The sequence below is a fragment of the Saccostrea echinata genome, unplaced genomic scaffold (genome assembly GCF_033153115.1).
Source record: "Saccostrea echinata isolate AGI-Se365-2 ecotype Australia unplaced genomic scaffold, CSIRO_AGI_Sech_v1 ptg000024l, whole genome shotgun sequence".
NCBI classification, from domain to species: Eukaryota; Metazoa; Mollusca; class Bivalvia; order Ostreida; family Ostreidae; genus Saccostrea; species Saccostrea echinata.
In genome coordinates, this window is record NW_026889773.1 from 2,956,383 (window position 1) to 2,973,301 (window position 16,919).

At 35.9% G+C, this 16,919-nt stretch overlaps 1 protein-coding gene across 1 annotated transcript in view; it reads left to right on the forward strand.

Moving 5' to 3' along the window:
- LOC133191710 (neural-cadherin-like) overlaps positions 1–15,064 on the forward strand; it is a 29,910-nt gene extending 14,846 nt beyond the window's left edge. Inside the window, exons 11-36 of the mRNA XM_061327444.1 lie at positions 238–621; positions 1,022–1,222; positions 1,564–1,747; positions 1,921–2,061; positions 2,247–2,353; positions 2,678–2,842; positions 3,484–3,808; positions 3,994–4,448; positions 4,545–4,780; positions 5,077–5,228; positions 5,779–6,021; positions 6,381–6,608; positions 6,778–6,892; positions 7,363–7,550; positions 8,152–8,390; positions 8,784–9,049; positions 9,247–9,613; positions 9,834–10,061; positions 10,271–10,463; positions 10,760–10,938; positions 11,147–11,441; positions 12,083–12,275; positions 12,377–12,627; positions 12,885–13,013; positions 13,345–13,449; positions 13,639–15,064. Coding sequence (XP_061183428.1) covers positions 238–621; positions 1,022–1,222; positions 1,564–1,747; positions 1,921–2,061; positions 2,247–2,353; positions 2,678–2,842; positions 3,484–3,808; positions 3,994–4,448; positions 4,545–4,780; positions 5,077–5,228; positions 5,779–6,021; positions 6,381–6,608; positions 6,778–6,892; positions 7,363–7,550; positions 8,152–8,390; positions 8,784–9,049; positions 9,247–9,613; positions 9,834–10,061; positions 10,271–10,463; positions 10,760–10,938; positions 11,147–11,441; positions 12,083–12,275; positions 12,377–12,627; positions 12,885–13,013; positions 13,345–13,449; positions 13,639–13,895 — 5,826 coding nt within the window. The 3' untranslated portion in view covers positions 13,896–15,064. The remainder of the gene's footprint in view (positions 1–237; positions 622–1,021; positions 1,223–1,563; positions 1,748–1,920; positions 2,062–2,246; positions 2,354–2,677; positions 2,843–3,483; positions 3,809–3,993; positions 4,449–4,544; positions 4,781–5,076; positions 5,229–5,778; positions 6,022–6,380; positions 6,609–6,777; positions 6,893–7,362; positions 7,551–8,151; positions 8,391–8,783; positions 9,050–9,246; positions 9,614–9,833; positions 10,062–10,270; positions 10,464–10,759; positions 10,939–11,146; positions 11,442–12,082; positions 12,276–12,376; positions 12,628–12,884; positions 13,014–13,344; positions 13,450–13,638) is intronic.
- Positions 15,065–16,919: the final 1,855 nt, after the last annotated feature.

A 16,919-nucleotide genomic window follows, 5' to 3' on the forward strand; every position in this document is an offset into this window, starting at 1 on the left:
ATCAGCTCCCTCCAGTTACCAGTAAGTAGTCAGCTCCTTCCATATGCGTATATGTAATGCAATGGATATAAAAATTGTACTTTCCTTCTTAGAAATCAGTGAGCTAAGTTTAAATCTAAGTGAGTTTCTGATTTACCTCATAAATGTTTACAATTTTGACTGATACTGCTAAAATCTTTCTTTTCGAATAAAATTGCCTTATTTATAACATTAAGTTGTACTTGCTTGCATTTGTAGGATTCCAGTGTCACATTAGTTGCCACGGCAACAGATCAAGGTACTCCACCCCGAAGTACAGATGTGACCATAAACATAGCCCTTACGACAGACTCTGGTGTTCTGCCCCCTCTCTGGAACCCCATAAATCCAACTTATAGGGTCAAGGAGTCTGAGAGTGTAAACTTTGTAATCGCCTCACTGTCAGCCCAGAATCGTATTACCAATATCCCTGATCCTTCACTGATATTTAACATGGTCATTAACAAGAATGGACAGACAGAGCTCTCGGACAGAACAGAGAAGTTTATCATTCGTAGCAGTGCAGACACGGTCAATCTTACCATCCTGGAAATCCTCGATTACGAAACACAGAAAGAGTACACGCTCAATCTCCGAGCCTCTGTGAGTATCTGATGAGAGGGAAAGAAAGGAAATTTATTTTGTAAAAGTAAATACATTTTGAAGTTTAATTGTACATGTATTTAAAACAAACTTCTTGAAAAGAATTCATTTTTTGGAGGGGGATGTACTTGAATATTTACATGTATTTCAGAGGGATTCCTTGTTGCAATCCTATGTGCTATGTCATGAATACTGCCAAAATATGATTTTACATAAAGCAAAAAAATATTCAAATTTGACTAATTCATGTCTTCATGAATTTTGAACTCATGCATACATGCAGTTTTTTTAAAGACAGGCTATACATGTATTATGTTGGGAATAAGTCTAACAATTCCTAATTCTATTTAAACTCTTTTGAATTCTACTGAGTAATTTTCCTATGATCTTGTTTTTTCAGAATGTTTATGACTCACCTATAAACAGTGACAATTACCCAAAGATTGTAGTAGAGGATGCCAACGATGAGATTCCAAAATTTCTCAACATTGACCCCCAAACAGGAAACATTGGACTGAGCGTGCTCGAGAATGAAGACCCAGGAACTCCAGTCCAAAGTGTCAGTGCTATTGATGCTGATGAAACGGAGAGTTTTAAAAGGGTAATTTTTTGAAAGTCAACATTTATTATTGAACCTTGTACAAAATTTTGACATGATTTGAAAAATATACCTGGTAGATGTAAAAATAAAAATCTTGTTTATTCAAGTTTGAAGACTAAGATAAAACTTTTACACTGTATTGACCTGATGTTTTTTAAGTCTTAATCACAGAAATTAATGTACAAGAGATATTGAATAAAAATATACAACATGATGTTCCATATGATTGTGACAATTTAGATATTTTCTGAATAAATTTTACAGAAAAGTAGAACTTGGGTGGTGTTGACTGTAAAATGTAACTGTTGCTGTAATTGAGTTCTTTTTTTCTAATATCAAAGGTGACATATGCCCTCCATCCAGATGGCAGTACCACTACGGATCAGTTTGAAATTAACCCTACGACTGGAATGATAAGAACACGAGTCCAGTTTGATCGTGAGACGAAGGATTTCTACATCCTAAAGGTTTATGCAGTAGATGGCGCTCCATCCTCCAGAGGAACATCAGGTGCCCACAATACAGGTGTGTTTAAAGTAAAACAAAGTTGTTATAAAATTCAGATTTATCTTACATTAAATAAGAAAGTGACATTATCAATCCATTGTCAGTTTACTCTTAGTGCTTTAGCAAGTCTTAATCCTTTGGGCATTCTTAATTCTGTGTCAGTTTATTTACTTGACTTCATTTAAATCTAGGCTCCGCTGTTGTTAGAGTATCTATTAAGGACGTAAACGACAACAAGCCGTACTTTGAGGAGAGCCTGTATTTTGCTTCGGTACGTGAAGACTCGTTTACAGGCCAGTCCATCACTACTATTGCAGCCAAGGATTTGGACGGTGAGTGATTCATTTTCACAAAATGATAATAAGTCACCATAGGGTTTCATTTAGTTATTCAGGTATAATACATTAAAATTTTATATACCAGATCTTTAGAACATCTTTTGAGAAATATGAAATCAGCATTGAAATTCTGTAGCTTTTTCTTTTCTGTTTGTAACTTTTACTTTCTCTTTTGACAGAGGCCACTTTCACATATTCCCTGTCTGGCTCTAGTCTCTTTGCTGTCAAATCTGGAACTGGAGAAATTTATGTCGCTGGAAGTTTGGATTACGAGACTGAACCCAATGTAAGTTCATTGTAAACAAAAATTAGGCATGTTTTACTTTCTTTGTAACACGGCATTTTATTAAATATTACAGTGAATAAATTTGCTTTGTTATAACTCTTGACAGACATTACAAGCATATTTACACATATAACAATATTTGCAATTATTATGAATATTTTCAGGGAAAATATAGGGAAGTTTCATGATAAGATGATTTTTTTTTTAAAGAAATTGGGGTAAATATGACATGAAGAAACTCCTTTTTTAAGGTTAGAAAAAAATCAATGCTATCCTAAGTACTTGTATTTGTTTATAAATTGTTGTATTTTTTAATTATTCCAGGTTTACAATGTGACACTGGTAGTGAATGATGGGAAATTTAGCAGTCAGACCATGGTACAAATATCCATTATAGACACCAATGACAACACGCCAAAGTTTGATCAGAACACATATGACATCCGAAACCTAGAGGAGGGCAGAGTCTACAACCAAGTCCTAATTACAGTAAGTTATTTATTATTATATAAGCTAGTAGTCCACATGATACCATCTAGCCCTAACCCTAACCCTAGAGGAGGGCAGAGTCTAAAACCAAGTCCTAATTACAGTCAGTTATTATTATATAAGCTAGTAGTCCACATAATACCAGCTAACCCTAACCTTAACCCTAAGTCCCTAACCCTAGAGGTTGGCAGAGTCTACAACCAAGTCCTAATTACAGTTAGTTAAGATCTACTCATTAAGCTAGTACATGTAGTCCACATGTGTAGGACCAATACAAGGCAAAGACTAATCAAGAATGAGTCCCTGCAAAGAACTAATCCATGTAAAGAACCATTGTAATTCACATACAGGTTAAAAAACACAGGGACTAGTTCATGTCAAAGACTAGTCCATGTAAAGGATAAATACTCATAAAGGACTCATTCTTTTGAGGAGCCAAATCTATGAAATATTTTATCAAATGAAATATTGAAATACTACAGCTGAAGCTCATAGAATAAAATGTTATGCTTCAAGATCAGATTTCTTGGCAAATGACAAGTGTAGTTACCTTTATATATGATTTGTTTAAAGTCCAAGTGGAATGATTGTACATGTATGTGTTAAATTGACAACATTCGTCATTGTTTTCTGCTCATTAGGTCCACGCTACAGACCTGGACGTTAACAGAAACCCCCAGAATCTGATCGAGTACTCCCTGTCTCAGGACGATGCAGTCATCAATAGTCTCTTCTCCATCGACAAAAACAGCGGTGTCATCACCATTAATGGTGAACTGGACCGCGACAAACCAGACGGGCGGGCGGTGTACCAGTTTACGGTCCTCGCCATTGATGAGCCGGCGGCTGAGTCACACTTGACTGGTTATGCCACGGTCCGTGTCTTCCCGTTGGACATCAATGACAACAGACCCAAGTTTGATGCTAATTCTCTGATTGGCTCTGTGAATGAAATGTCAAACCCAGGTAAGAATTTTTTAAAATTTTTAATAGATTTATTTTTATTGATAGGATCAAGTGTATTGATGATTGAATTTCAAATTCCTTCATTTTCTTAGCTCAAATTGAAGTTATTTACCCCTAAAAATACTAAAAAATTTAATTTTCATTAGTGTTTAGTGATAAGATAAATATTTTTTCTGTGATGTCAGATGTTTTGGTGATGACGATTGTTGCCAATGACAATGATGAAGGAGCCAATGCCAAGGTTAGTTATGCTATCGTAGCGGGAACACAGCTGCCACGCAATGCCTTCAGAATTAACAACATAACAGGGGAAGTCTACACTACTGTTAGGGACCTTGATCGTGAGAAACATCCAGTGTACACTTTTGAGGTGGTTGCTACGGATGCAGGAGTGCCCCCGTTGTCAGCCACTGCCTCGGCAACAGTAAACATCAAAGACATAAATGACAATGAGCCTGTGTTTGAGAAGAAGATTTACAGGGAGACAATTCCAGAGACCCAGGAGGGACTCATCATCACCATCAGGGCTAATGACCTTGACATTGATGACACCCTGTCTTATAACCTCATTGGTCTCAATGACAGGACACATTTCCAGATAACAGTGGATGGACGAGATGGGCGACTTGAAGTGTACACTGTAAGTGTTTCTGTTTGGAATGATAAAGGTTTATCTTAGTTACTTTGAAATAAATTTTCTCTTTAATAATTTATATTTTCTTTTTGTTTCTATTAGAAACCTGACTATGAGAACCCTGCTCAGCGATTCTTTAATCTGACAGCGGAAGTCAGTGATGGCAGATTTACAGACATTGCATACATCGAGATCACAGTCATCGACGTGAACGATGAGATCCCAATAATTACGCCACAAAGTGTAGAGATCACAAAATTTGAGAACCTCAATATCGGGGAAGTCCTCGCCAATTTCAGGGCAACAGATAGAGACGAGGGAACCAATGGCATGTTTGAGTGAGTTGTCTTCGCTGTTACTTGTGTCAGTTTTGAATGTATAAAATGTTTTCATTATATATGTACATGTATATAGTCTGGCTTAAATTACATGAAAGAGAAAAACCATTCTTGAAGAGAAAGAAAAAACTGGTTAATGTTTTAAAAAAGTAATTTAAATGGGGCAGACCATATTTCTTTCCAGCTTGAATGTCTTTGATCAGCTGTAGTTAAAATGAGTAACCAAGTTCTTGCTGATGTGATGCTTATGTCTTTCATACAACTTGTTTGGTAATTTAGAAAACTTTTAATTTCAGCTTCTACGTTTCCCGAAAACCAATCAGTGAGAAGCCAGACTATTACTTCAGGATTACACAGAATAGGGACAATGGAACCGTGTCACTGAAAAATTCCCTGGATCATGAGACACTGACAAAACACATTGTGAAGATTCTGGCAATAGACAGAGGTAGGGAACCTGTTTCCCTCTATACTGTGCATGTTGACATTTTTCCAAACATGTTTTTGATTAAATTTTATCAAATACATGTATATACCTTTGAACTTTGGTATCTTTAATATCAATATACATGTATCTGGAATACCTTGGATATGTTTAATTTTAAATCCAATCCACATTTTAAAAATTTATTTTACCCTTGAATCTTCAGATATTTTGAAGTTTTTACTTGGCCCCATCAGTTCAAGAAAATTAGATTTGACTGTACTTTGATACTTCTGAATAAATTCAATTTAATTTATTGAAATCACCTTGTTGGTATACAGTCAGTATCAGTGCCACAGTATAATTTATCATAAAAAATATCACAATATTGAAATCAAAGATTGTCATACACAGAACAGTAAAGTACAAAATGTTTTTCATTTTCAACCAATTTACAAAATACATGTATACTTCTTCCGGAGTAAAATAATAGGCATGTAAGAGCATTTATAGTGTAGTGTTTTTTCACATGATGTGTTACAATGCTGCTGTTACTCTAGACTTGACATTACAGGAATCCCCCCTAACACTGGTACAGCGACCTTGACAATTAACGTGAAGGACATAAACGACGAGGACCCGACCTTCAGAGCTGTCCCTGGCCCCATTCCCAAGGTCGGAGAGAATAGTCCACCCCAGCAAGTGACAATTCTTTATGGAATGGACCCCGATGGTACCCCTTATGGAGCCCCGTTTACCTTCGAGGCAGTGTGCATAGCATCCATCTGTGACAAGTTCTCATTGGATTTTAATCCCTGTGAGTCTCTGATTTATGAAGTAAAATAAATCTCTCAATGATTTATGAAGTAAATTTAGTTTCATTCACATGATATTCGTATAATTTATAATCTTTTATTATGTACCGAACATGTAACTGTGATTAAATTCAATATTAGTTACTACGGTGGCTGCAACGTACATCTACATGTATATGTTGACAAACCAATCTGACATGCAGAATCTTTCGTGTAATGTAAATGATCGTTTGTGTAACATGAAAGAGCATGCAAGAAATGGGCGATTTAAAATGGGACATAATTATCTCTTAAATGTATTTCTTATAAAATCACCCTAAGGAATATTTGATACAATCTGTTTTGATTGATTTTTTGATAGCTGGAGACAATGGAAATGGACTAGCCACTATCAGGTCACGTGTGACATTCAACCGCGAGGACCAGAAGTTCTACTATCTCCCAATCAAGATGACAGACATGAGAGGACATCCTGAACAGTCTACAGTGGGTCGGACTGCTACGAGTACGCTGACAATAGAGATAGGGGATGAGAATGATAATCCCCACTCACCGGCACATCAGAACATCCATGTGTACAATTACAAAGGTAGAGTACATGTAACCATTTTGTGATACAATTATATGATATATGTAACTGCATGCATGTATGATATAATTATGTAACTATTACGTAAAATAGAGATGTTTATTGTTAACAGTCGTACAGACTGTCTCTGAATTCATTGGATAACTTCCATATTGACTTTTTCTTGTAGGACTGTTTGGTAATATTGACATTGGTCAAGTGTCCGACACAGATTTGGATGATGATGATCTGGACGATAAAACATTTACCCTCCTTGGTTCACAGCAGGCAATGCAGTACTTTACGTAAGTGTACCAAACAGTCACCCTTAACAGTACTTTACATATGTATATAAAATAGTTATCCCCAGCAGTACTTAACGCAAGTGTATAAAAGTATGACTATGAAACAGTCACCCTTAGCAGTACTTAATGAACTAAGTCTATAAAAAAGTCACATCCAGCAAAATTTTATGTTAAGCCTATGAAATAATGTAGCATGCTTTTGTACTTAATGAAATCCGTGCAATATTTTCCTACTGTATTGTTAAACTGTGTGTTACTTAAGTGATTGCCTTCCTCAGACAATCACTCTCCTAGAATATTTTGGTGTATTGTACAAAACACACTCATCAGGATTTTAAAAAATTAATATAAAAAGTTTGAGTCTGTTTACTACAGAGTTCTCTCTACCACATTTACATGGCATTCTTCCTGAAAATACACCAGCTTTTTAGCATAATTCCTGAGGATTTAATGTCTATGTTTTTATCCAGTGTAAACAAGAGCTCTGGAATGATTCGGATGTTGGAACATGTTCCTGCCACAGTCACTGGCTACAACTTACAGGTAGACATCTTTGACCGGGTGTTTAACACTCTCAAGGTCGTATCCACAGTAACCGTCTACATCACTGACTTACCAGAGGAAGCTCCATATCGGTCAGGATCAGTCAGACTTACAGGTAAATATCTGGATCAATCAGACTTAAGATAAATATACAGATCAGTCAGACTTACAGGTAAATATCTGGATCAGTCAGACTTATAGGTAAATATTTAGATGAGTCAGACTTCTAGGTAAATATCCAGATCAGCCAGACTTCTAGGTAAATATCTGGATCAGTCAGACTTATAGGTAAATATCTGGATCAGTTAGACTTACAGGTAAATATCTGGATCATTCAGACTTACAGGTTAATATCTGGATCAGTCAGACTTACAGGTAATTATCTGGATCAGTTAGACTTACAGGTTAATATCTGGATCAGTTAGACTTACAGGTAAAAATCTGGATCAGTCGGACTTATAGGTAAATATCCAGATGAGTCCAACTTATAGGTAAATATCCAGATCAGTTAGACTTATAGGTAAATATCTGGATCAGTCAAATTTACAGGTGCATATCTAACTCAGTCAGACTTGCAGGTTAATATCTGGATCAGAGACACGTGTAAATACAGTTATTTAAATCAGTAAGAACTGCAGTTGATATACAATGTACATATATACATGAGGAAATAGAAGGAAAGTGTTAAATGCAGTTTATCTCTCTTTGAAAATCAGGTACAACTCCAGAGGACTTTATAAAGAAGCCACAGAGTGGAGAGAGTCCTTATACAAAATTCCGACTCCGCATGAAGGAGAAACTTAAGGTTCCCAAGATTGACAATGTTCAGATTATCTCCGTACTGAAGACGACTGTGGATGGGGTGGATTACACAGATGTGAGGTACGCCGCGTACGGATCTCCATACTTCCAGGGCAGTCAGCTGGATGGCGTCGTAAATCAGTATAGAGACGAGGTCAGTAGGTCAAGTTATAATAAGAATTACACAAAACAGTGCTTAAATGATATTTGATGATAATATCATTTAGGGTTTATTGCAAAGTAGGTTTTTATTTTTAAAAAATCATTCAAGAATAGAAAAAGAATGTAATTTTTTTTATTTTAGAGAATTTATTTTAAATTGGTTTCAGTAAAAACAAAGTCATATAATTATTTAAAAAAGATCTGACTTCATCAGTCAGGTATATGTAGTTACTTATAAATACAAACTCCTTGTATTTTATTGACATGTTTTAATCTGTGGTTCAACAAAATGCTTATAATTATAATTCACTAATTTAAAATTTTTGAATTTTTCATTCTTTCTGCAGAAACATTCTGATAACAAGAGTTGATTTCATTATTCTAGTTTCAACAAGACACAGGAGCCACAATAGCTATGGTGGGCATTGACATGTGTTACCGCGAGGTATGCGAGGGCGGTGGATGTGACAACAAACTTGTGGTGTACGATGAGCCCAACATGGTGACAACAAATGGACAGTCAGTTGTGGGAGTCAAAACAGGGGTGGTGGCAGAGTGCGCCTGTACTGTGTCAACCAATGTCAAATCGTGTACCCCCGACTATTGTATGAACGGTGGGACATGTAGAATGAACAACTGGGACGTTATCAGGTAAAATATGAAATGGAACAAGTACACCCTTAATTAATTTGAATTTTACTCTCAACGAAGTTAAAGAAATTCAATTATAAAATATGAAAATTTAATACTGGTTAATTGGAAGTCTGTTTTTTTCTCTATTTAGGTTGCTAGTAGAAAAAAACCTGGAAATAAATTGTTTTCTATAATATTGGTGTTCTGTTTTAAAGCTGTGAATGTCTGGCTGGGTTTGATGGGCCTCGTTGTCAGGTGACGAAGCAGGGATTTGACGGGACAGGATACGCTATATACGAACCACTACAACAGTGTGAGAACTCCCTCACCAGCATAGAAATCATCACCACGAAAGCCAACGGTCTGATCCTTTATAGTGGACCTGTCACTAATCTAGACCCTAACGCCCCTCAGGACTTTATGTACCTCCAGTTAACAGGGGGTTACCCAGAGCTGGTCCTTGACCATGGGTCAGGGAATGTGACCTTGACCTTGAATGGGAGGAACTCACAGGGGCAGCTGAAAATGAATCCTCTAAATGATGGGACCTGGCATAAGATTGACGTCACAAGGCAAGGCAAGGTAATATCAGAAAAAATACATTTTATTTTTATTCAGCATTTGTAATGTACATTGTATGTTGGCTGTGTAATGCAGGGTTATTTTTGTATTCTGGTCAGGGGACCACAAGTGTCATACATTATATAATACACACCTGCCATTCTGTGTGTTTTTGTAGTTTGTGACGTTGACAGTAGACCACTGTCTGTATGTTCACCTGACATTCTGTGTGTTTTTGTAGTTTGTGACATTGACAGTAGACCACTGTCTGTCAGCTGATAGTTCTGACGGTCAGGATCAGGACAGAACGCCGTGTGAGAGCAGTGGATTGACCCGCGGAGAAAACATCTTCCTGAATGTGAACGCACCATTACAGATGGGAGGGCGTTATGTTGACACCAATTATCCCAGTGGCGTCAGTAACGAGAAGTTTAAAGGCTGTGTACGGAATATGAGGCATAATGGAGAGGTACAGAGAAACAGATTTATATCATTTATGGCAAAAAAGATTTAAAAAAAAAACAAATTGTGTAATTTTGAGAAGAGTAGATCAGAACATCAGAAAATAATTTTGTTTCACAGTTTCTAAGTCCTGTCCATTGAGATTAGATTTGAGACAAATATACATGTAGTTTAAATTAAGAATATATTTTTAACATTGTTCTTGCTTTTTTTCAGTTGTATAACTTATACACTAAGAACTTTTACCCTGGAAGTCGTGATGGCTGTCCAGAGGAAGATAACGCCTGTGAGAGTTCTCCTGATCAACCAAAGAAATGTGGGGAGAATGGAAAATGTGAACTGGTGTCGCTCCCCCAAACCACTCGGTGCATATGTAACCCCAGGTACCGTGGTACCAGCTGTGAAACAGGTACATGTTTATTGTATGTTAGTGTTCCAGAAAATAAGATGCTTGTAGTTTTTTCCTTCAACAAATACATTGTAAATGAGTAAATTTCAGTTCTGATCAAATTTCTGATATCCAGCAGTAATCACTTTTCTTTGTTTATTTATCTCTGTTCTTTTTGTACCAATTTAGACTTGTCAGTTCAAGGTCTTATGAAATACAGACTGCATATATGCATATTCATGCTAAATTCATTAAAATATAAATCATGATGAAAATAAAATCCACTGATTTACTTATTTGACCCTTTCCTTTTCCAGTGACTACAGAGAAGTTTTTCCTGACCAAGAGTTACATGGACTGGGCATTACAGCAGCAGTTTCAGGCCAGTCTGAACACGAGGAAGATGGATGTCCAGCTGATGTACAGGACTCGGGACAAAAGCGGCATGATCTTCCATGTCACTGGCGAGGGCATTGGAGAATTCATAAAACTCGAGGTTAGGTATTCTGATCTGTAGAAAACATCTCGAAAATTTCCTACATTTAATGTTCAAAAGATACATTTTCAGTGATGGGTTTGAAGATGTTTTGCAAGAAAATTCTTGTTACAGAAATAAGAAATTCAAAATAATTTGCCTAGAGATTTGTATTTCCATTGTGAATTTCTTTCCTGAAAAGCTAAGAGTTTGTGTACTTTCATTTCAGATTGTAGACAATGTCATACAAGTCCTGTACAATCTTGGAGATGGAAACAAAGTCCTTCAGATGGTTAATGTCACAGCAGCAGATGGATATTGGCACACCCTGTACTTCCAGCGCCGAGGACGAAGCATTATTTTATCACAGGACGGGGGTGAAGGCCCACTGTTTGTTGAGACAAGTGTGGACTCTAAATACCAGGAACTGACCGTTAAACAGAACCAGATATATGCTGGAGCTGAGGTCAGCTATGAACACTCCAAGACCATTGACCAGACTAATCCCAAAGACCTAGAAAACTGTAAGTGTTGGGGGGATCTAGAAAACTGTATGTGTTTGGGGGATCTAGAAAACTGTAAGGGTTGGGAGATCTAGAAAACTGTATATGTTGGGGAATCTAGAAAACTGTAAGTGATGGGGGGATCTAGAAAACTCTACATGTAGGGGGGATCTAGAAAAATGTAAGTGTTGGGTGGATCTAGAAAACTGTTAGTGTTGGGGGGATCTAGAAAACTGTAAGAGTTGGGGGATCTAGAAAACTGTACGTGTTGGGGGGATCCAGAAAACTGTAAGTGTTGGGGGGATCTAGAAAATTGTAAGTGTTCGGGGAATGTAGAAAACTGTAATTGTTGGGTGATCTAGAAAGCTGTAAGTGTTGGGTGGATCTAGAAAACTGTAAGTGTTGAGGGGTCTTGAAAACTGTAAGTGTTGGGAGGATCTAGAAAACTGTACATGTTGGGGGGTCTAGAAAACTGTAAGTGTTGGGGGATCTAGAAAACTGTAAGTGTTGGGGGGATCAATGGAGATGTACACATGTAATTGTGGAGTGTTTTTATTGAAAGCACAGAAATATTGGGATTAGAAAGATCATTAAAGATCGTAATAACATGTGTAAAAATTTGGCATTATACCTTGTATCTGTAACTGTTGTGAACATTTCAGCTTGTTTGAATGACATCCGTATGGACATGAAGTGGTTCCCGATGACAGCAACAGAGAACAACGACAATCCGGACATAAAGATGGTGGCAGAGGCAGAGACAACAAATAACTGTACACGTGACGACTGTGCAGGAAATATATGCGGAATGAACGGAAAGATCTGTGTCCCTCTATGGGGCATGCATAAGTGTGTGTAAGTAATTTTTTCTGTCATTAGGAGAGTTTATTTGAATTTTAAGAGTTTTATTCAGGCTAGTCCCTGTAAATCTTTACGTAATTACCTCCCTTTTACAGCTGCCCCCCACACCACCAGGAGATCGGCGCCACCTGTGTGTTTATAGATTATTGTCAGAATTCTCCGTGCCACCACCTGGCCACCTGTGTATCTGATAAGACAAACACAGAGTTCGGTTATTACTGTAACTGTGCCCCCAACATGAGCGGTCGTCTGTGTAATGTGTACAAAGAGCCGATCGTGGTGACAGAAGCATCCAGCTCCGTTTGGATCATAATTCTGGCTGTCATTCTGATACTACTGCTTATTGGTGAGTCAGTCACAGCGTTCTCTTTGTATGAATATCTGCATATATTAAAATTTCCATTTTTAAACGTTCAGATTTTGAGCATTTTATTTTACTGCAGTATTCTGAAGAGTTCTTAAGAAATTTTTTAATCACATGTATTAGTACTTTAAAATGCCATTTCATATTATTTGTATAAAAGTATTACTGATTCTAAATCTGATGACTCTCAGTATTGTTTAATACATTGTTACCTCACAACAACACACTGGGTTTTGTAGCTGTGGCAGTTATTTTGGCTTTCTATATAAGACGACGTAAAGCAGCTGATCAGGAAAACATCATGAACTATGAAAAAGACGACTACGACATCCGCGAAAACATTGTAGATTACGATGAAGATGGGGCGGGTAAGAGAACAATTTTATAAAATATATTCATTTACATGTGCATTTATTTAGATTGAAAGTTAATTTCGATTGATTTTGACAGTGTATTAGATAATATATATGACATATACCATTTGTAATAAAAGATTTTCTTAAGTATTAGAATACAAAAGTAATTTTGTAAAGGTTGCTTCGCCTTTAAGTAGTGAAGCATGCCATTATGAAAGAATTTATATGATTTTGCATCTACGTGTACTTTATGGTGTGGGCTTTTTGAATGATTCTACACTGATTCTACAGTTACAAAAGTAAACAGATCAATAAATTAATATAAAAAATGATTGTGTGACAGGTGAAGATGACCACGAGGGATACGATATAAACCGATTGAGGAAACCAGCGGACATGACGAGGATGGATAAACCAATCATGGCGACCCATAGCAGGCCTCTTAAATGTATGTAATAACCTTAATTATATGTTACTCATCCATACATCAAATTATCAAATCTATTACCATACAATATGTTAATTCCTGAGAGTTCACTCTTGTTATTATACACAAGTTAATGGTCATTGTAAAATCTTAAAGATTCAGGATGAAGCAGTCGAGTCTATGTTTATAATCCGTGCATTGTTTATACAGCTGGACCCCCAGGAGGGACTGTTGGGGACTTTATCACAGATCGCCTTGACGACACAAACAATGACCCTGATGCCCCTCCACATGACACGCTGCACGATTTCGAGTATGAAGGGGAGGGCAGTGATGCCGGTTCACTGAGTTCTCTAAATACGTCATCCTCGGGTGGAGACCAGGATTACGACTTCCTAAATGAGTGGGGACCAAAATTCTCAAAATTAGCGGACATGTACAATAATTATGAGGAAGATTCTGACTGATAAGGCTAAACTTGATAAGGCTATATGAAATTTTATTAATATGATTCAGGAATGATAAAATACCTGTATATGTGATAAAGCTGTAAAATGATTAAAAAGGAAATGATTGACAGTTACTGTAAACATGATTGATAGTAATGAAATTACCAGAATTATATGTACTTTTAATTGGCATATTGATGCAGTCATAATCAAGTAATAAGAATTTTGAATGAACTTTATCCTTTTATATTGATATACATCAATTTGTTATATTAGTATGGAAAAATTGCAACTTATTTAATCCTCTGTATCGGCCAGGCATATCAACAAAGATTATTACAAAATCAGGAATTGATTCAGAAATCAACATTTATATTTTGATTAAACACAATAAATTATAATTTGATTTAAAATTTGAACAATATGCACTGTTTATGTTTAGATTATAAAATACTCATTTGATATTGTAACCATTTATACATCAAAGCATGAGATTCCTACATAGAGATCAAACCTTTACATACATGTATAACATTTTATACAGTTTTTATATTGTGTTGTACAGTCCATTATGAATGGCTGAGATATCTGTATTTTTGTGTTAATCAGTCAACTGTCTCTACTGACACTAATTTGGAGGTCGCTCGGGGTCATGTATAAGAGGTCATTATGTGTGTTGCTAGGTGTCATCGTCATGGTAACCTTGTAAACATACTGTGATAATCATGTATTGTCTTTTATCATTTGTATATATAATAATATCAGTGCTATGTACATGTTTAATTTCTATCATGGTTCATTGCCTTGAATGAGTTTGTAAGAAAGAAATGAATGTATTTTTTAAGGCACAGATTCTTGCATGTAATGATTAGTGTATCCATTGGACATTTTATGCATGTATGAAAGTAAGCTGTATACACAAGTGTAATAGATTTAATATAAGTGTTCTTTTCCGTGAGTTTTCTTAATTTTGTACCCACTCATCACATCAGGGTTGTGGTATGTCATGGTAGAACACACTTTTTTTTTTCATTAGAAATCCCTCATCAATTTTGTAGGTAGCTAATAGGTTACATTCCAGTATACATGTATAAGCATATCAAGGACTTTGATCTGTAAGGTTGTGCAAGAATTTTTATCATGTGTTATCACAGATAATTTTTGTAGTTGAAAGTCATAATATTTTTCTATTCAGTATTGTTTTAATATAATGTAAATTATTGTCAAAAATATTTTAGAAAATAAATTTTTCAACACAAATTTTGTATGTACAAAGTTTTTTATGGTCTTGGATGGACAAGGACACAAGTTTGTTTCAAGTACTGGAGTGAAGGCAAATTTTCTCACATCACAACCATTTGTATAGCACTATATATTTTCAGTCTTGTATCAGTGTACTAACTAATTCTCTGATTTCCCCCAAAGTGAAATACCAGAGACATTTTATTTTTGTTCTGTTTTTGTCTTAGCTCCAGTCCCATAGGAAACAATTTAAATTAAAAAAAAAAAGGGGGGGGGGGAGGGGGTAACAACCAAACATTTTCAGTTTTATTTATTTTTTTTTGGGGGGGGGGGGGCTACTTTGTAATTATTGGAGGGGGACACCCTTGCTCACCAAAACTGTGAATTTCATGCCCCATGCGTCAGGTGTTCTGGAATTAGGGCAGGTTTCTATGGATTATATATTGATTGACTCTTTGAAAATATTGGTGTTTCTTCCAAAATTGTGAAATTCATAGGGGTTTTGGTGTTAGGGTGGGGCTCTGTTGAATATAATCTGAGAATGCATTGTTTCTTTGAAAAACCTCTGCTCTGCCCCTAGGTATTTAGCAAACAAACATGTACTTAGTGTATGGTTAGGTTGAGCAAGGATGCCTCTTCCAAAATTGTGCATTTCTTGGCCCCAGGGTTATGCTCTGGTTGTAGGATGGGGCTGTATTGATTATATAGTGAAAATACATATTTTTAAAAAAAAAAAAAATCTTTTTCTCTGCTCCAGGGTATTAAGCAAAGGAACTAAATGCAATGTTATGATGAGCAAGGGTGCCTCTTCCAAAACTGTGAAATTAATGGCCTCAGGGTCATGGGTCATTGTGTTTGGGTGTGACTATATTGAATATATAGTGAAGATGCATTAATTCTTTGAAAAATTTAACTAAGTTCATATTTATGATGAGCAAGTGTTTCTCTTACAAAAGAACGAGGGCATTTTAGATAGGCATTTGGCAGGAATTTGGGCACACTTGAAAAGTGAAAATGTCATTGATCTGTCACATGAAATTTTAGCATTCTTGTGATGTATCCGGTTCCTGAGAAATATGAAAGGGAAATATTTTCCTGATATTGTGTTTTGATTTGCTAAACATAACTTGAAAATTGGCTAGATGAGTCATTTTATACAAAATTTCACAATTTTAAACATGTTTTTCAAAAAACAATTGTTATCTCTGGCCATCTTTCCATGATTTTTAAACGTTATTTGTGTGCATTTTAATTCAAAGAAACAAACAAACATCTGTAAAAAATGGAGAAAAGACCCGGAGACCATTAAAAAAATAATGAACTTTTTTTCGAGAAAAAAAAATCCAATGTGTGAATGCGGTGCTTCAATGTCGTTTTTAAATCCATAATGTTTCTGTAGTATAGGTCAGTAGTATGCGTTACCCGTCCAGTGCAATGAGAAAGAAATATTTTTTTAGTTCTATCCTCACACAGAGCGTTAATATTTTTTTTAATGCAAATAATCAAATCTTTTATCAGTGTAATTTTATGCACTGTTTTATTTTAAAATGTATTTATTATGGTTCTGTTGCACCGAGCGCAAAAGCAATTGTTCCAACCTACTGATACTTTAATATATACAAATGTACTTGTCTTTAACTATACCCTTATCATAATGGTTTTTATTATTTATGGGAAGCATTACTATGTTATAGTAATTTTTAAGATGGGCAGACTTAAATATAACAATTTGACAAGATATTTGAAACCAAACGTAACATTTTCCTGTGTACCTAACTTTGGAAAGTCTGTCCACCTGTG